This window comes from Heterodontus francisci, chromosome 2 (genome assembly GCF_036365525.1).
Source record: "Heterodontus francisci isolate sHetFra1 chromosome 2, sHetFra1.hap1, whole genome shotgun sequence".
In the NCBI taxonomy this organism is placed as follows: domain Eukaryota; kingdom Metazoa; phylum Chordata; class Chondrichthyes; order Heterodontiformes; family Heterodontidae; genus Heterodontus; species Heterodontus francisci.
The window spans coordinates 92,032,494-92,053,202 of NC_090372.1; the positions used below are offsets into that span (position 1 = coordinate 92,032,494).

Consider the following 20,709-nt stretch of genomic DNA (forward strand, 5'->3'; position numbering starts at 1 on the left):
TGGGGAGAGCAACTTAGTGTCAATTATTTCAAGTGCCTTGGAACCCTCTGAGGGGCAAATCACCTTATCGCCTGTGAGATTGCACAGTGCCATGGGGTCCACATATTCAGAAGTTGGCTGGACAGCTGAGGAGGAGGTGCAGTGTCCTCCAGCTCAGCTCCAGGAGCAGCAGCTGTAGCATTCTCCATAGCCACATGCAGCTGGAAGCAACACAGGAGATGGTCATGCAGCCAGGACATAGCATGTGTGGCCAACTCAGAGGGTCCGAGGGCAAGGGCTATGACCTGGGGGTGGGGGGGGGGGGGGGGGGAGGTTGCCTTGAGAAGAGCCCCCACAGCCATTATCCCTGTCTCCCTCTTCCCTCTCAGAGCTCACCTGCACTTCCCTGCTAAGGCATTCAGCCATCGAGGTGATTGTTTGAACAATGCTTTGCAAAGTGGCTGCCAGAGTGCGCAGGCCATTGTTGTGGGCCATTGTATGACCCTCCATGAGGTTGGCCACTCTTCTAATGGAGGTGGTCATGAATGTAAATGCCTGAAACATTACGGTACTCATGGTCACAACAGACTCCTCCATCCTCTGGGCAAGGGTGAGCACTGCCTCAGGAAATTCTGACAATTGCCCACACTTCCCTTTGCTGCTCCACTAGTACATGTTTAATGTATGACCCCCAAGGCTCAGCATCTGTGTCCTGCTGAGCAGCGCTTGAGGAGTTCTCAGCTCTCTGATAGGGACTCTCCATAGCGGTCTCTGTCTTTAGCATCTGCTCTTTCACATGTGACATGCTCCTCACCACTTGCCACCCTTTCTATCTGTGATGTTGGATCCATCGAGGTGTGTGTTACTGCGTTGATGGAGGGTGCACATGAGTCATGTGACAGTGTCTCCTCAGAGTGAAGCTCCTCCTCTGAGGACTCCACTACCTCCTCCCTCATCTTCTGGTGCGGCTCCATCAATGCACCTGTGGGTGATGAAAGGCAGGCAGTGGTACTGCACGTAGGGGAAACCGAGTTCCAACTCGGCATAGTGCAGATCATGACAGTTAATGTACCGATGACATTGATTCAACGAGTAACAGTTCAGTGCCAAGTGCCAGGGTGATACCTAAATGCTTTCATTGAGTCTCTGGGTCACCCCCATCTCTGCATTGGCAGCAGCCTGCATTGCTGCCATGTTGCCAATCTCCAATGCTTCCTCCTCCATCCTGGTCAGAATGGCCATGGTTGCAGCTCCACCACTGCTTCTCTGCCTCTACTGGTAGCTGTGGGCTCTCTTCTCCTGCAATGAGAAAAGTTAGAGTTAGGAATGAGAGGAGTTAAGTGATTGTTGAGAATGGAGGCGAGACATTTGAGGGGAAGTGACTGTGGGAAAGGGAGTGGGTGAGTGTTAATGCTGTCTGTTGCGATGGAGACTTGAGGAAGAGCCTGGGGAGAGAGGATTGTGTGTGGCAGCGAAGTGTGTGGCTCAGAGGATTACTGTACAGAAGACTGCTAAAGAGGTGACAGAGTGATGGCTGCCAGCTGAGAGTTGTAGGGTATTCACCTTGCTGGACTCCAGCATTTCCCAATCAATATTTGGGTAATTAAAGTCCCCCAATAACACCACTATATAGTTCTTGCACATCTCTGTGATTTCCCTGCAGATTTCCTCCTCTATCTCTCTCACTATTTGGAGGCCTATAGAATAGCCCCAGTAGCATTCTCGTTTCTCAACCCTAACCAAATGCATTCAGCCCTTGTCCTCTCAAGGACATTCTCTCTTTCCAACACTACAATGTCTTCCCTAATCAGTACTGCTATCTCATCTCCCTCTTTCCCTTTCCCATCTTTTCCGGACACTTTGTATCTTTGAGTATTAAGCACCCATCATTTTTCAGCCACATTTCTGTCATTGCCACTACATCGTACTCCCACATGACTATTTGTGCTTGTAGCTCACCAACCTTATTCACTACACTTTGTGCGTCTACATACATGCATTCTAAACCTCTTTTTATAGTATTTCTTAGTCTGCTTCTACCTAATATGGCACTACTTCTTTCTCTGGTACTATCCCAACACTGTCACTTTATGCACCTTATTTCTCTTTTCTACTTCTATATGCTGGTGCCGATCCCCCTGCCAATTTAGTTTAAACCCTCCTGAAATACACTAATGAACCTCCCTGTGAGGAAATTGGTCCAAATCCTGTTGAGGTGCAACCCATCCCTTTTGAATAGTCGCCTCCTGCCCAAGACTGGTCTCAATGCCCCAAGAATCTGAAACCCTTCCACCTACAAAATGCCTCAAGCCACGCATTGATCCTCCCTATCTTCCTATTTCTACTCTTGTTAGTATGCAGCACTGTAAGTAATCCAGAGATTACTACCTTTAAGGTCCTACTTTTTAAACTTCCTCCCTAGCTCCTGAAAATCTGACCAGAGGACCTCAATACCTGCCTTCTCCGTCATTGATACCGACATGTACCACAACTTCTAGCTCACTCCATTCCCCCTGCAGAATATTCTGCAACCTCTCCAAGACGTTCTTTACCCTGGCACCAGGGAGGCAACAGACCATACAGGATTCAAGATGATGGTTACAACAGGATGTAGGTTATGCCAGATACAGTGGCCTGAAGTTAGTGTCCTCTTCTTCTCCTCTGGAGGGAGCACTTGTCCATGGCCTGGACATCAACCCACAACCAGAAACACAGAAATAGGGGCATGCCGTTTAGCCGCTCGAGCCTGTTCTGCCATTCAATGAGATCATAGCTGATCTGCGGCCTAACTCCATATACCCGACTTTGCCCCATATCCCTGAATACTTTTGGTTAATAAAAATCTATCGATCTCAGACTTAAAATTAATAATTGATCTAACATCAATTACCATTTGTGGAAGAGTTTTCCAAACTTCTACCACCCTTTGCATGGAGAAGTGCTTCCTAATTTCACTTGTGAAACGTCTGGCTCTAATTTTTAGACAATGCCCCCTAGTCCTAAACTCCCCAACCAGCAGGAATAGTTTCTTTCCATCTCATCTTTCTGTTCCCTTTAATATTTTGAAAAGTTTGATCAAATCACCCCTTAACCTTCTAAATTCCAGGAACACAATCCCAGTTTGTGTAATCTCTCCTCATAATATAACCCTTGAAGTGCAGGTATCATTGTGGTAAACCTACGCTGGACTCCCTCAAAAGCCAATATATCCTTCCTAAAGGTGTGGTGTATAACTGAAATCAAAACATACACAATGTGATGAAGCTCCAGGTACAAACCCACAACCTAACAATCTGTGCTACAATGCCTTGTCTCTTGGCACTTCTTTGTAGACAAAGATTTCGGGAAGGTTATATTCATCAGTTGCAGGCCCACTGGTGGCTAGTCAAGCCTATCCGTGACCGACAGATTCTCCCAAAGCAGGTGCAAGTGAAAGTGTAGTCGCTGCTGGGGGCAATTGAATCTATCCTTCTCCTTTTCTCTTTCATGCTGGTTCTTCACTCAGTCTCAAAGATGTCTGTAGCACTCCTGATGTAGCATCTCCAGGCATCACGATCTATAGCCTGCGCTTCCTACTGGCAATGGTCGATGTGGCACACAGAGAAGGACTTAGTCAGGGAGTCCTTGAAATGTTTGTATGGAGCCCCTTTGTTCCTTTTACCAGTGGTCAGCTCTCCATATAACACGATCTTGGGCAGGCGACTGTCGTCCATCTGTGCAACGTGGCCTGCACAATGTAGTTGGCTTTGCAGGAGGATGGCATCGATACTGGTGATGTTGGCTGTTTCTAGGACTTCAATATTTGTAATGCGGTCCTGCCAGCGGATCTTGAGGATGCTGCGGAGGCAGCGCTGATGGAAGCGCTCTAGAAGGCATACAAATGACGGCGTTATAGGACCCATGACTCAGCACCATACAGAAGGGTGGTGAGGACTACGGCTTTGTACCCTTTGAGTTTGGTCTGTGCTCTGATGCTGTGGTTGCTCCACACTTGTTTGTAGAGTCTGCCGAATGTACTGTTTGCTTTTGAAAGCCTATTGTCCATTTACTTGTCTATGGTGGCATCAAATGAGATGACGTTTCCCTTGTAGTTCTCACTAAATTGCACCGCTTACAAAGTTGTTATAATCATGCTAAATTTAAAATACAAGCATACAAAGAAGTTAACCAGATGTTTACCTTCATAGTTTTATTGAACCACTCAGACAGCATTCGCAGAGAATTGTCTGTTCTATGCTTAACATTATTGAACTCCTGTAGTTTACTGTTCCTCCACTCAAAAAACTGATCAAGCACTTCATATGAGTTGTGCTCCACCTCATAAGGGCCATAAGCAGCATCCAGTGAACAAGCTAAAGACTAAAGATATATGCATATGAATTATCACATTATGGTTTTGAACACTTAGGTTCACTGCATTATTTTTAATTATAAGAGAATGCTGCACACAAGAATTTTCTAACTGCAATCATTTGGAAGCAAGTATTAGATTTATATTATCAAATGGGACTTAGAATGAAATGTAAACTGAAGCCAGGTAACAGTCTATAGGGCAATTTTGACTTTCAGCAATAGTGTCAAATGGGTGATGTTGGATCAGCTGTCCCTTTACAAACCTGCTTGATTTTCAAAGGTCAAGAGAGGTATATAAAGGGAGACCAATCTGAAAGTGCCCACTTTGTTGGGGAGATGGTGGCATAGTGGTACTGTCACTGGACTGGTAATTCAGAGGCTCAGGCTAATGCCCCAGGGACATGGGTTCAAATCCCACCATGGCAGCTGGTGGAATTTAAATTCAATTAATTAATAAAAATCTGTACTTAAAAGTTAGTCTCAGCAATGGTGCCATGAAAATATCATTGATTGTTGTAAAAACCCATCTGGTTCACTAATGTCCTTTAGGGAAGGAAACCTGTCATCCTTACCTGGTCTGGCCAACATGTAACTCCAGACCCACAGCAATGTGGTTGATTCTTAACTCCCCTCTGAAATGGCCTAGCAAGACACTCAGTTGTCAAGAGCAATTTGGGATGGTCAACAAATGCTGGCTTTGCCAGCAACGCCCACATCCCATGAAAGAATTAAAAAAACTTTACACTATTGCCAAAAGTTAAATATACCCTGTATACAAGTCCACACTCAGTTAGTGTAAATTTTGGAAAGAAAAACTGCAATCTTGTTTTGGGTAAAATGTACAGTAATTAATCACTTCAATGAAGCAGCTTAGTTTTTTTTACACAATATGAAATCTATCAGTGAACATTGAACATTTTTCATGTTGTGCATTTTGGAGGCAGTTTCTCAATTCTTTAAATTGGTGATAACAGGGAGCAACTGTTTTGCTTTAATAGGAGTCTTATATGAACATATTCTCGGGAATCTTTACAGAGTTAAATAGAATAATCTAAGTTAAATCACAGAAGAATTTTCTTATTCATATAATAAAACCTGTAAATTAGGACACCTAAGGGACTTGCACCAGATGTCCTTTATTTGTTGGTGTCTTTATTTTCAAAATGGTCTTGTATGCACAGTAAACCAAATAAGCCAAATATTCCAGAATTAGCTTTATCTCCTGTCATGTTCCTTCTCTTTTTCACCCTTACCTAGGATCATGCTTAATTCCAGAGCCCTACCAGTAGGAAGTGATTTCAGTTCATTTTCTCTTTGTTGGCTTTCCTAGTTTATTGCCATCCCAGTGCCCTTTTTCATTGAGGGAGGGATGTCTTGATCCTGCTACATTAGTAGTCTGCACAGGGCAATGTAGTTGCTATAGGGCCAGAGTGCCTGTCGGGACACACTCATTTCACATGCTGCAGCTGCTAATGTTTGAAGTGCTGGGGATGTTGGGCAGGGGGCTATTAAGAACTGATCAGTATCTGACATACTGGTGAATTAGGACTGCCTACTCTGGTTGGAGGCATTCCTGGAGATTTGATCATGTGAAGATCTGACCACATGATATCTGACATCACAAATGATCACGCAATATCTACCAAATGCTACTGGATTTACCTTATGAAGGTTGGATCCCATATAGCTGAGATTATTTGTGGTTTCACACCAGCAGCTGTTGGAGGAGAAGTTCCAAGAACCAGGAGGGCATCCGTGAACAGGTGAAGCCAAGGAGAGTGAAAAGGGAAAATCATTCTCTCTATCTCTCCCCCCAAAGCTTCCAGTCTCCATCTCTGTCCCACAGCCCACATTCCAGAAACTCTATCTCCCCCAAATCAAGCCCCCATGATTTCAGCACCTCCCCCATCCCGTGCTTTCAGATTCCCAACTTTTTCCCCCAGCCCCTGACCACTGGCTTTTGTGCAATGAGATTCTTTCTACCCAGCATCCATAGTGGCAGAGAAGCCCCTCTATTCCTGGGATAGAGCTGTGGAAGCATTCAATCCCAGAGATTTTTTTTTGGGTGGGGGGGGGGGGGGGGGGGGGGTTCTTCCTCTTCCGCGATGTATGTTTTTTTTTAAAAGAGATCCGCATTACACAAAAGTTGTTTTGTTTCCACCTGCTGCCACCCGGCATTTACCTACGTGTCCGGTGTTTTAAATGCCAAACAGACTTGGTACGCTGAAGGCGGTTTGTAGATCATAATTTGGCAGTGTCTGTCGTTTCACGAAGCAGTTTGTAACTATTATAATGAGAATTATTTGAGACCGTCAGTAATTGTATGTTTGCAGATATCCATTTGTACAGGTTTCACTGTATTTTAGAAAGGATGTGAGGCAAAATGTCCAGTTTCCTCATCAAAGGCAATGCATCAAACTAGACATGCATATTTTTGCATTTTCTCTCTCCATAATTTTCCTACTTTTCTAATTTAATCTCCCCCTCAAAAATCACAAATCTGTGCATGGGCAGTAGCTGGAATTAAGTGGATACTGTTCTACCATTCCATTCCCAAAACACTCCCCCTAATGCCACCCCACACTCCAACCCCAAAGCATACACAAAGGAGATCCTGCTTCTCTACCAGACTTAAATACGAACACTTTTTTTTCAGATCCAGTCTTAATAACAACAGCTCTATTTTCATAGGGGCCTGGTCATCGCTAACTTATTTGAAGAACAGAAAGAAATGCAGCACAATGGTACTGTGAATTGGAGCTGAACAGACTAGTGAAATTAGAGTTTGTCCCCTTAACCCCTGCATGCTGAGCTCTCAAGTCTTTCACTCAGTGAAGTCATCAAATTCCCATTAGGAGGGTGGAGAAACATGATTAGCTCATCTCCAGGAAACCAACCTAGTGCTAGTTTAACAGCAGCATTGGGAGAGGCTGGGGTTGATCTCGTTCCAGTTATGCAGGGTAAGCAGTATGAGAAGAATATGAAAGTGAGGAAATGAAAGACCGAAAGGTCACTTTTTGCAATATGCAAGTGCTGCAGCTATTTATTGCATTTTAAATTATATAAAATCAGTGCAATGTTGCATCACTCATATCTACTTGAAAATCCTGTATATATTTTCCCATCAAATGTTAATAAACCAAGTACCAAGGGAATGACTTACAATAACTATCACTTTCAATAACTGCTAAATTAGTTTTACAGGACCCAATGGAGTGGTAAATTAGTGTTCAACTGTTGTTGCTTGTTATTGATACCACAGAATTATATGCTTGGAATCAGCTGAAATCAAAAATTCTAACCTTTAGAACATTCATACGATTCTCGATGGGCAACTTGTCTACTTCAGAGATAAATTCTTCTGCTGAAGCATAAAGTGTGTTGCGCACTGTATTACGCTTGTCAATTAGGCTGTGCACTTCCTCCTGAGAATTATAATCAAAATGTGTCACAAATAATAGTATTGCAGATTACACACAACTATAGCAAATATCCCCTTGGAATGAGGTTCAGACATCAGTTATCCAATGCAATTAAAATATTGCATACATAATTTTGAAAAACACATTAAGAGGGAGAAAACAACATTTTTGCAGCAAAAGGTGAATGTATTTCACTCTGCACATTCATAAACTGGATAAGCAGAGTACTCACTGATGTTTGCAGTATTCATCATGCTTCATTTCAAATCTTCAGTGGTATTCTCATTCTATTAACTGGTATCATACAGCACTGTAGCTTTCTACTCAACAAACCAGACATTTCGATTCAAAGTTCAATACCATATACTGAGCATTTCTGGTCCCGCCAACCAGTGTTCACAGGACAGCCACACTATGAGATTTATATTCTTTCTCAGGACTTGAGGAATGTAGAATGGCACTGTAATTTTTTGAGCTACATGGACTTTAAGGCATCACCTTTCACATAAACACCACACAATGATGAAAGGTCACCCAATTTACACCCCAAATGGGAGGTTTAAATACCAGATGTACCACCAACAAAATATAGATGGATTTCAACCCGATTGAGATCTCAAAAAGCTAATCAAGTGAAACCAAAAGTTACGTTAAAACTAAAAATAACCGTCCGAGATATAATGTACCTAGGTTTAAAACCAACACTTCCTGCTGAGTGGGTTTCGTTAAGTTATGCAATAATGAGACAGCATTACACAAACAGATACCCTGATCAGTATACAACAGCACAAACATGTTCTATTGTGATTCTGGAACTTCTATATAATGCTCAATATTGTGTAACAAGGTTCTACGACCTCAAGAGACTAATTCTTGGAAATAGGTCCCATCTGTGATAGTTGTAAGGCAACGGGAGCTAAAGGCCTGCTACCCGACCCAAACCCAACGGGACCCGACGACACGGGTCGGGTTGGGTCGCACTGCACTTCCGGGTCCGGCTTTCGAGCTTGGGTTGGGTCGGGCCAGGCCCGGTCAGACATGCACAGTATGAATTGGACTTGAAAAGTTGTTTAAAAAGAAACGGATTCGGAAGGTAGGTAAAGTGAACATTCTGGTGGTAGGGTCGGGCTCGGGTCGGGCTGGGCTCAGGTCGAGTCGGGCTCGGGAAAAATTGGAGAGACTCGGGCCGGGTCAGGCTCGGGTCCGATGTGGTTCTGTCGGGTTCAGGTCGGGTTTTTTTTTCCTGACCTGAGCAGGCCTTTAATGGAAGCTGTGCACCAGAATTTGCATTTCGAACAATGGAGTCGTAAAGTGCAACAAAAATGTGGGTAAATAAGTAAGCATGATTTAAGTAGAATGAGATTAAAATTTCTGTTTCAAGCATCTTTTTGTTTCTTGCCTCCCATCATAAAATGTTAAGACAATTGAAAGCAAAACAATGAAAAGCACTAGTTAAGGGGCTGCTAAGGACATTAAACGTCAGTTAGTGAAAATCATGCAGCCTTGCATTAAACAAGGTTTGTGGGGAGGGGCTATAGACATCAAAATCTTTACTTCCACTCAGAACTGGGGTCATTAATCATATGAAAGAAACATAACATTTGGATATACCAACACAGGGGAGGCAGTGGCGTAGTATTATCACTGACTAGTAACCCAGAGACCCAGGGTATTCCTCTGGGGACATGGGTTTGAATCCCACCATGGCAGAAGGTGGAATTTGAACTCAATTAATTAAAAAATCTGGAATTAAAAGCTAGTCTAATGATGGCCATGAAACCACTGTTGCAAAAACCCATCTGGTTCACTAATGTCCTTTAGGGAAGGAAATCTGCTGTCCTTATCTGGTCTGAGTTACATTTGACTCCAGACACACAGCAATGTGGTTGACTCTTAAAATGCCCTCTGAAATGGCCTAGCAAGCCACTCAGTTGTACCTAACCGCTACAAAGTCGATAAGGAATGAAACCGGACAGACCACCCGGCTTCGACCTAGGCACTGGAAACGGCAAAGGCAAACCCATCCCTGTCGACCCTGCAAAGTCCTCCTTACTAACATCTGGGGACTTGTGCCAAAGTTGGGAGAGCCGTCCCACAGACTAGTCAAGCAACAGCCTGACATAGTCATACTCACAGAATCATACCTTACAATGTCTCAGACACGACAATCACCATCCCTGGGTATGTCCTGTCCCACCGGCAGGACAGACCCAGCAGAGGTGGCGGCACAGTGGTATATTGCCCTGAGAGTGCTCAACATGAACTCCAGACCCCAGGAAGTCTAATGGCATCAGGTCAAACACAGGCAAGGAAACCTCCTAATGATTACCACCTGCCGCTGCCCCCTACCCCACCCCCACCTCAGCTGATGCATCAGTACTCCTCCATGTTTAACACCACTTGGAGGAAGCACTGAGGGTGGCAAGGACACAGAATGTACTCTGGATGGGGGACTTCAATGTCCATCACCAAGAGTGGCTCGGTAGCACCACTACTGAACGAGCTGGTCAAGTCCTAAAGAACGTAGCTGCTAGACTGGGTCTGCGACAGGTGGAGAGGGAACCAGACCTCGTCCTCACCAATCTGCCTGCCACAGATGCATCTGTCCATGACAGCATTGGTAGGCGTGACCACCGAACAGCTCTTGTGGAGACCAAGTCCCATCTTCACATTGAGGGTACCCTCCATCATGACGTGTGGCACTACCACCGTACTAAATGGGATAGATTTCGAACAGATCTAGCAATGCAAAATTGGGCATCCATGAGGCGCTGTGGACCAGCAGCAGCAGCAGAATTGTACTCAACCACAATCTGTAACCTCATGGCCCAGCATATCCCCCACTCTACCATTACCATCAAGCCAGGAGACCAACCTTGGTTCAATGAAGAGTACAGGAGGGCATGCCAGGAGCAGCACCAGGCACTCCTCAAAATGAGATGTCAACCTGGTGAAGCTACAACACAGGACTACTAAAAAAATCTGGAATTAAAAACTAGCCTAATGATGGCCATGACTACTTGCATGCCAAACAGCATAAGTAGCATGCAATAGACAGAGCTAAGCGATCCCACAACCAAGGGATCAGATCTAAGTTCTGCAGTCCTGCCAATTCCAGTTGTGAATGGTGGGAGACAATTAAGAAGAGGTGGCTCACAAATATCCCCATCCTCAATGATGGGGGAGCCCAGCACATCAGTGCAAAAGATAAAGCTGAAGCATTTGCAACAATCTTCAGCCAGAAGTGCCAAGTGGATGACCCATCTCAACCTCCTCTTGAAGTCCCCAGCAGCACAGATGCCAGTCTTCAGCCAATCTGAATCACTCCACCTGATATCAAGAAACGACTGAAGGCACGGGATACTGCAAAGGCTACGGACCCTGACAAAATTCCGGCAATAGTACTGAAGACCTGTGCTCCAGAAATTGCTGCACCCCTAGCCAAGCTGTTCCAGTACAACACTGGCATCTACCCAACAAAGTGGAAAATTGTCCAGGCATGTCCTGTCCACAAAAAGCAGGACAAATCCAATCCGGCCTATTACTGCCCCATCAGCCTACTCTCAATCATCAGTAAAATGATGGAAGGTGTCATTGACAGTGCTATCCAGCAGCACTTTCTTAGCAATAACCTACTCACTGATGCTCAGTTTGGGTTCCACCAGGGCCACTCAGCTCCTGACCTCATTACAGCCTTGGTTCAAAAATGGACAAAAGAGCTGAAGCCCAGAGTTGAAGTGAGAGCGACTACCCTTGACATCAAGGCAGCAGTTGACAGAGTATAGCATCAAGGAGCCCTAGCAAAACTGGAGTCAATGGGAATCAGGGGGAAAATGCTCCACTGGCTGGAGATATGCCCAGTGCAAAGAAAGATGGTTCTGGTTGTTGGAAATCATTCATCGCAGTCCCAGGACATCACTGCAGGAGTTCCTCAGGGTAGTGTCCTAGGCCCAACCATCTTCATAGAGTCATAGAGACATACAGCACAGAAACAGGCCCTTCAGCCCATCGTGTCTGTGCCAGCCATCAAGCACCTAACTATTCTAATCCCTTTTTCCAGCACGTGGCCCAAAGCCTTATATGCTATGGCGTTTCAAGTGCTCATTTAAATACTTCTTAAATGTTGTGAGGGTTCCTGCCACCCCTTCAGGCTGTGTGTTCCAGATTCCAACCACCCTCTGGGTGAACAAGTATTTCCTCAAATCCCCTCTAAACCTCCTGCCCCATACCTTAAATCTGTGTCCCCTGGTTATTGATCCCTCTGCTAAGGGAAAAAGATTCTTCATATCTACGCCCCTCATAATTTTATATACCTCAATCAGGTCCCCTCCTCAGCCTTCTCTGCTCTAAAGAAAATAACCCTAGCCTATCCAGTCTCTCTTCATAGCTGAAATGCTCCAACCCAGGCAACATCCTGGTGAATCTCCTCTGCACCCTCTCCAGTGCAATCACATCCTTCCTATAGTGTGGTGACCAGAACTGTATACCGTACTCCAACAGTGGCCTAACTAGCATTTTATACAGCTCCATCATAACCTCCCTGCTCTCCCTGCTATATTCTATGCCTCGGCTAATAAAGGCAAGTATCCCATATGTCTCCCTAACACCTTATCTACCTGTGCTGCTGCCTTCAGTGATCTATGGACAAGTACACCAAGGTCCCTCTGAATTTCCTAGGGTCCTACCATCCATTGGATATTCCCTTGCCTTGTTCGTCCTCCCAAAATGCATCACCTCACATTTCTCAGGATTAAATTCCATTTGCCACTGCTCTGTCCATCTTACCAGCCCATCTATATCATCCTGTAATCTAAGGCTTTCCTCCTCACTATTTATGACACCACCAATTTTCGTGACATCTGTGAACTTACTGATCATACCTCCTATATTCCCGTCTAAATCATTAATGTACACTACAAACAGCAAGGGTCCCAGCACCGATCCCTGCGGTACACCACTGGTCACAGGCTTCCAAGCGCAAAAACAACTCTCGACCATCACCCTCTGCCTCCTGCCACTAAGCCAATTTTGGATCCAATTTGCCAAATTGCCCTGGATCCCATGGGCTCTTGCCTTCTTAACCAATCTCCATACGGGACCTTATCAAAAGCCTTACTGAAGTCCATGTTGACTATATCATATTCTCATAAAACACCTTGGAATTTCCTTTATCTTTCCCGCCAGTGTTTTCTCATGTTCCCTCTTCGCTCTCTCCTAATTAGTTTTTTAATTCCCCCCCCGCCATACAATCTATACTCCTCTAGGGCCTCTGCTGTTTTCAGCACTCTGAATTTGCCATAAGCCTCCTTTTTTTCCCTTATCCAATCCTCTATATCCCTTGACACCCAGGGTTCCCTGGACTTGTTGGTCCTACCCTTCACCTTTACAGGAACATGTTGGCCCTGAACTCTATTTCCTTTTAAATGACTCCCACTGGTCTGATGTAGACATTCCTACAAGTAGCTGCTCCCAGTCCACTTTGGCCATTTTCTGTTTTATCATATTGAAATCGGCCTTCCCCCAATTCAGTAACTTTATTTCCGGTACATCTTTGACGATCTTAATCTTACAGTGTTATGGTCGCTATCCCCAAAATGCTCCCCCACTGACACTTCTACCACTTGTCCAGCTTCATTCCCTAGGATTACGTCCAGTACCACCCCTTCTCTTGTAGGACTTTCTATGTGCTGGCTCAAAAAGCTCTCCTGTGTGCACTTTAAGAATTCTGCCCTTTAATCCTTTTGCACTAAGACGATCCCAGTTAATATTGGGGAAGTTGAAATCCCCCCTATTATTTTTACACCTCTCAGATCTGCCTACATATATGCTCCTCTATTTCTCCCTGACTATTTGGAGACCTGTATTACACTCCCAGCCAAATGATGGCCCCCTTTTTGTTTTTAAATTTTACCCATATGGCCTCATTTGAGGAACCTTCTAAGATTTCATCGCTCCTTACTGCAGTAATTGATCAATAGTGCATTACCACCTCCTCATTTACAACCCCACCCCCCTGTCACGCCTGAAGATTCTTTCCCCTGGAATATTGAGCTGCCAGTCCTGCCCTTCCCTCAACCATGTCTCTCCCTCAATTCATCTGCCTTCCAGACTGACTTAGTTTCTCTTCTATATTTGGCAGTGCATAACCCCTTACTGTACCTCCACTCTGTATCCCATCCGTCTGCCAAACTAGTTCAGCTGCTTCATCAATGACCTTCCTTCAATCATAGGGATGTTCACTGCTGATTGCACAATGTTCAGCACCATTCTCGACTCCTCAGATACTGAAGCAGTCCCTGTAGAAATGCAGCAAGACCTGGACAATATCCAGGCTTGGGCTGATAAGTGGCAAGGAACCTTCGTGCCACACAAGTGCCAGGCAACGACCATCTCCAACAAGTGAGAAGCTAACCTTCTCCCCATGACATTCAATGGCATTACAATCACTGAATCCCCCACTATCAACATCCTGGGGGTTACCACTGGCCAGAAACTGAACTGGAGTAGCCATATAAATACTATGGCTACAAGAGCAGGTCAGAGGGTAGGAATCCTGTGGCGAATAACGCACCTCCTGACTCCCAAAGCCTGTCCACCATATTCAAGGTACAAGTCAGGAGTGTGATGGAATACTCTCCACTTGCCTGGATGGGTGCAGCTCCAACAACAGACTTGGAACTATATCGCCATTCCTTCACTGTTGCTGGGTCAAAATCCAGGAACTCCCTTCCTGACAGCACTGTAAGTGTACCTACCCCACATGGACTGCAGCAGTTCATGAAGGCAGCTCACCACCACCTTCTCATGGGCAATTAGGGATGGGCAGTAAATGTTGGCCTGGCCAGCAACACCCACATCCCATGAAATGAATGAAGAAAAAAACAGCTTGCACTTACTGTTGAAAGAAAAATTAGTATGCAGTTTTGGAAGTGTGGTGCAAGTGAAGAAGAAATGCAAGAGTAGTGACAGCATCCCCCTTTAACCTGGTTTCTGCAGGCAACTTGTACACTGAAATAAATGAACCTACAGATGACAGATGAGAAATTCTTAATATAGAGAGGATAAAATATGATAGAGATGAAGTTATGCATTTTAACTGTTCTAAAGATATGAATGAAATAATTAAAATCCTCATGCATTGAAATGAATGAGCTCACTGCTGGCAATTCATCACAAATTCATTGTCAGTCAGTTATGAATTTTATTCAAAGGGTGCAGAATTTGGATTGCAACTTCAGTTAACGAGTCCCTGCTCCAATAAAGGACTCATAAAATTGGAGATCTGGTTATCCAATAACCTTCCCTCCTCTTGTACAAAATGTGGAAGAGCCTCACTGACCAGCGAAATCTATGCAAACGAGGGCCAAAATGACCAGCTCAAAACTCTGAAGTTGATGATGCACACCCGCTGTATGTTCAGCATGCCTACTGAAACTAGGCATTAAAGGTCAGTTACATTCTGGCCTAGATACAAGGTATTTCTTAAAGCTGAACTACTCCAAACTGTTGAATTGCAATTGAGTTTCAAGTCATGGGAACTGGATTATGTTCCACAATTACTAGATTTGATAGAAAAAGGTAACAATCAAAGAAGCAATATCAAGGATATCAGACTGCATTAAAGGTGTACAGACGAAACCCATCATGGCCCAAGAACTTATCTCAACTGCTGGCAATATTGCAGCAGAAATGCCTCAGTAAGCTTCAGTTCAGGAGAGAGGCAGTTAAAGAGCTGTGGCATCTGATGTACAGACTTGTAGACCAAACTGAAAGGAACAGTCAAGGTCATGATTGCCCTTAATTTTTGTACATCTGGCTGCTTACAGGGCACCTATGGGGGAATCTGCAACATAAGCCAATTTGGAAAATCAGATAGATTGTTCAGCAAGTTCAACACATTTATTACTTTTCCCACTGAAAAGCAGCAGCAGCATTTAATGAACTGCCCCATTTCTGGTCATCTCATTACTGAAAAGACGTAATTGCACTAGAGAGGGTACAGAGGATATTTACGAGGATGTTGCTAGGACTGGAAAAATGCAGCTATGAGGAAAGATTGGATAGGCTGGGGTTGTTCTCCTTGGAACAGAGAAGGCCGAGTGGAGATTTGATTGAAAGGTACAAAATTGTAAGGAGTCTGGAGAGAGTGGATATGAAGGGCCTATTTACCTTAGCAGAGAGGTCAGTGACTAGGGGGCATAGATTTAAAGTGATTGGTAGAAAGATTAGAGGGGTGATGAGGAAAATTCTTTTCACCCAGATGGTGGTGGGGGTCTGGAACTCACTGCCTGAAAGGGTAGTAGAGGCAGAAACCTTCAACTCATTTCAAATGTGTCTGGATAGGCACTTTAAGTGCCGTAACCTGCAGGGCTACGGACCAAATGCTGGTAGGTGGGATTAGACTCGGTGGCTCGTTTCTCGGCTGACGCAGACACTATGGGCCAAGTGGCCTCATTCTGTGCCGTAAACGTTCTATGATTCTAATCTATTTCATCACACTGCTGGATTTTCTAAAATACAGGGTATTGTTAATAGCGTCCAAATGGCCATCTGGGCCCTTAAACACAATGGGACAGAACCTCCACCTAGGGTGTCAATCTGCTTCAGACAGAATTTCATGGGTTCAAGCTCCACTCCAGAGACTCTAGCACATAACCTAGGCTGATGCTTCAGTGCAGTAGTTCTTCATTATCTTTCAGATGAAACATTTAACTGAGTCTTCCCTCTCAGGTGGACATAAAAGATCCCACAACACTTCATTATCCAACACAAATTAAACAGTAGCTGTTCACAATATCTAATGTATGTACTTGGTTTTTATCAGATAACAAAAGTCAAATATTGCATCCAAACCCAGAGACCTTCTAGTTAATTACTTTTATATCTGGGTCTCCCATCCCTGGTGCTGGATTTCTTGTTTAATTGCCTCAGAGCATCCATATTGGACCTTATAACTCAAAATGACAAGTTTATGCAATCATTATTATACCAACTCAGTTAATCACAATTAGAAGAGGAAGAGGGAAGCTTGCCCAGTAAACTCGCCAATATTCTTTCCTCAATTAACATCACTAAAAACAAATGGCCTTGTTGTTTATTACAATGTTGTTTGTGGGACCATGCTATGCACAAATTGGCTGCTATGTTTCCCTACATTAGGGTAGTAGCATGGGAACACCACCAGCTGCAAGTTCCCCTCCAAGCCACACACCATCCTGACTTGGAACTATATCGCCGTTTCTTCACTGTCACTGGGTCAAAATCCTGGAACTCCCTTCCCAAACAGCACTGTAGTGTACCTACCCCACATGGACTGCAGCGGTTCAAGAAGGCAGCTCACCACCACCTTCTCAAGGGCAATTAGGGATGGGGCAATAAATGCTGGCATAGCCAGTGACACCCACATCCCAGGAATGAATAAAAAAACTATATGTCAGAAGTACTTCTTCTGACTATAAAATATTTTACAGTGTCCTAAAGTTGTGAAAGGTGTTTTATAAATGCAAGTTTGCTTTTTCTTTTAATTAGATATGTTTCTTTCATCCAACTGCAAATGGGTCACAAAAGGCTAAAATACCTTAATATGAAACCAAACAGAATTAAGTTAAAATCAGTGAAAAAATGGTGCAAATAGTCCAGAAGGTGCAAAACATCACAGGATGCAGGATTAACTGAGTTAGTATAATAATAATGATTGCATAAACTTGTCATTTTAAGTTATAAGGTCCAATATGGATGCTCTGAGGCAATTAAACAAGAAATCCAGCACCAGAGATGGTTGACCCAGATATAAAAGTAATTAACTAGAAGGTCTCTGGGTTTGGATGCAATATTTGACTTTTGTTACCTGATAAAACCAAGTACATACTTTAGATATTGTGAACAGCTACTGTTTAATTTGTGTTGGATAATGAAGGATTTAAAATTCAAAACTGTGGTCTCTGTCTCCATCTGTGGAGGAATTAGTTAGGACCCCGCACAGTGAATTCTGGATAAAACTTTCACTTGGAAAGCATCTATTGCATATAATAAAGTAAAAGTAGGAGCATAATTTATCATGAGCAGCTAAGAATGGCTAACAGAAGACCAAAAGGTCTAAATTTGAGAAAGATGGAGAAAAATCTGGGCTGTGCTTGCCCACGGTGTAGGGACATCTAATCAACAGTGGGGAGGGCTTTAACATCTAGATTTTTCAACATAGAATTGCAAAAGTAGGCAAGCTAGCAGCCCAATTTTTTATTAAAGGGAAGTTCACTACTACTTTTGGGCATTAAGATGAAGGAGTGTAGCAGCTAAGAGGAGTTATAACATTGTGTCATAAGTAAAATGTGAGCAATGAGTTCAGTAGATTCCTTAAAAGTGTTCCGACAGGCGATACAGTGAAGGAAAATGGCACCACCATGCACTGTCTGAACATAGGTGCAAGTTGCACAAATGGAGGTAGCTTAGTGAGTGAAGGAAGTCTTCCAGCTTCATTGCCACCTGGCAGCATGCACAAAAATTGCAGGGGTTTCATAATCACCAAGGTAATCAACTTTGTATTCCTACTTGTTATTCATCCATAGAAATATGGTTCCAGTACTGTCAGAGATAGTACGCTGCTGACATTTATCCCATTTCACAACACTCCTTCATACAAGTACTCCAAGTCCGGACCATTTCCTCAGAGCTGGTGAGCTATTTAAGCATTGCTGGATCACTCCTCAAGAGGTTGTGTCCCGCTGTGTCCTGTGACACCAGAATATATCAAGCAAGATGTTAGCAACTACCTAAGCAGCCCTGGATGACCTCCCTCTGGTGTCAGGACTTTGTCAAGCCAGAAAGCACAATTGTACTGGGCTACAGTAATAACTTGCATAAACAAGGTCAAAGGGCAGTTGGCAACAAGTACTGCTAGCAGAAACACCATGTTAACACATATGCAACACTGAGAGATGAACTCTCAGATTAACACGCGAGTCTCTGTGCTCACATTCAACCACTGACTTCACTGAGTAAAGAATGTGACCTGTTTATAGACAGCTTTTTACAATTTTTTTTGCATATACAATAAATGCTATTTGAAACCAGAAACCTCTTGTCTTTTTTGTTTTAAATAGATCATTTTCATGGTTTGTTGTGACATCGTAAAGTTTACAATTTAAATGTGAAATTCACAATTCTTAAAATGCTGTGACCGTGAAATTTGTAAAATTTGACTGTGAATTTGGTAGGGCCAGAGTCGTACCCAACAGGAAAGACTGAACAGGTTGAGGCTCTTTTCTCCAGAAATGAGAAGACTGAAAAGTGACCTGATAGAAGACTAGAGTAAGTGTGGAGATGTTTCCACTTGTAGATGGCATTGAAGAGGAAGCAAGATAAACACATGAGGGAGAGAATAATAGCAGGATATGCTGATGGGGTTAGATGAAGGAAGTGTTACGAGCGAGGTGGGAGGAGTGCACTTTGAATTCCATTTCTCTACAGGTCACAACATAACTATTTTAAAATGCTTACCCAGTTACCGACGCAGTCAATCATATGTTTCTTTAATAAACAAAATTATCAGTTTATTATAAAACAAGACTTATCCAGTAACGAAGCAAAGCATTAACACACAGATAGACATATGAAAGTTCCCCTTTTTAAATTTCCTACACACAAACTCACACACTGAAAAAAATACAGTAATACTCTGCAGAGGTCTGTTACAAAAAAAAGACAAAAAAGAATACTTTGGCCAAATACTTGCTAATTCTTGAAGAAAAAAATAGAGAAGAGATGGAAAGATGTCAGTTGTCCCTTTTTGGTCTGACATCCCAAATACGCATAGACCGCTGTCACTGGGATCTTTCTACAGCATTTCTTTTCAGGCAACGTTGAGGATCAGTTTCGCAGGCTTTCTAGGAGAAATGCAGCATCAGGAGTTTCTGGCAGGCTTTTCAGGAGAAATGCAGCATTAGTTTCTCTATTTCTTAGGAAGTTTTCAGGAAGTTCTCAAAGAGGTGGAAGAGGGTGAGCTGATGGTGATGCTCTCTTGGCTGGTTCTCTCCAACTGTCTTCAAAACAGTTCACACTCCAACACACTGTCCAAAGCGAAACCAAAAACAATATCTCAAGAGTCAAGACTATTGATCCCTATAAATCATGCCCTGTCACTTCCCTGTAAACAGCTTCACCAAGGTTTCTGTTGTTTATTACTTAAAGCACATGACTGCCAACAAGGCTGCTTTTAAACAATTCAGTGTCCTTTCAATGAACTGTCAACAACAAAGCAAAGTCCAGCTTCTATGAAATCTTCAACCTTCCAATGAATCCATCTTCACAATTTAAATATAAGTCCTCAAAAACATATACTTAACAAAAAATATAAAAGCACTTTCGTAACAAAAGGTAAGAGTCTTGTGGATCATAAACACCAGCATGGACCTATTGGGCTGAATGGCCTGTTCCTGTGTGGTAAATACTATGAAAGACTATGTAAATTTGTGAAGGGATCGGCAGTACAATTTTGTAAGTATGGTGCAAGTACCCAGAAAGTATTATCGATTTATTGTTATCCTTCCTATACTAATCCACTTCTAATATTGATAGCAAGGTCTAAACTTGCCAGGCTTATTCACGATGAACAAAATATCTGATGTGCATAACTCTGAAAGCACTGCTTTGGAGATCCATTGTATGCAACAAAAACTTGCATTTATATAGTGTCTTTAACACAGTAAAATATCCTATCAGGACAGGTGGCCAAAAGCTTGGTTAAAGAGGTAGGTTTTAAGCAACATCTCAATGAGCAGAAAGTGGCGGAGAGGAAAAGAGGTTTGGAGAGGGGATTTTTTTTTTTTAAATTTGTACATGGGATATGGGCGTCACTGGCTAGGCCAGCATTTATTGCCCATCCCTAACTGCCCTTGAGAAGGTGGTAATGAAACACTGCAGTCTTTGGGGTGTAGGTACACCCACAGCGCTGTCAGGA

The 20,709-nt window shown here is 43.4% G+C and overlaps 1 protein-coding gene across 1 annotated transcript in view; it reads right to left on the reverse strand.

The window, feature by feature from the left end:
- LOC137380649 (serine/threonine-protein kinase 31-like) overlaps positions 1-20,709 on the reverse strand; it is a 134,968-nt gene that overhangs the window by 50,641 nt on the left and 63,618 nt on the right. Inside the window, exons 13-14 of the mRNA XM_068052817.1 lie at positions 7,635-7,757; positions 4,159-4,338 (exon numbers count right to left, since the gene is read on the reverse strand). Of these exons, the coding sequence (XP_067908918.1) occupies positions 4,159-4,338; positions 7,635-7,757 (303 nt within the window). The remainder of the gene's footprint in view (positions 1-4,158; positions 4,339-7,634; positions 7,758-20,709) is intronic.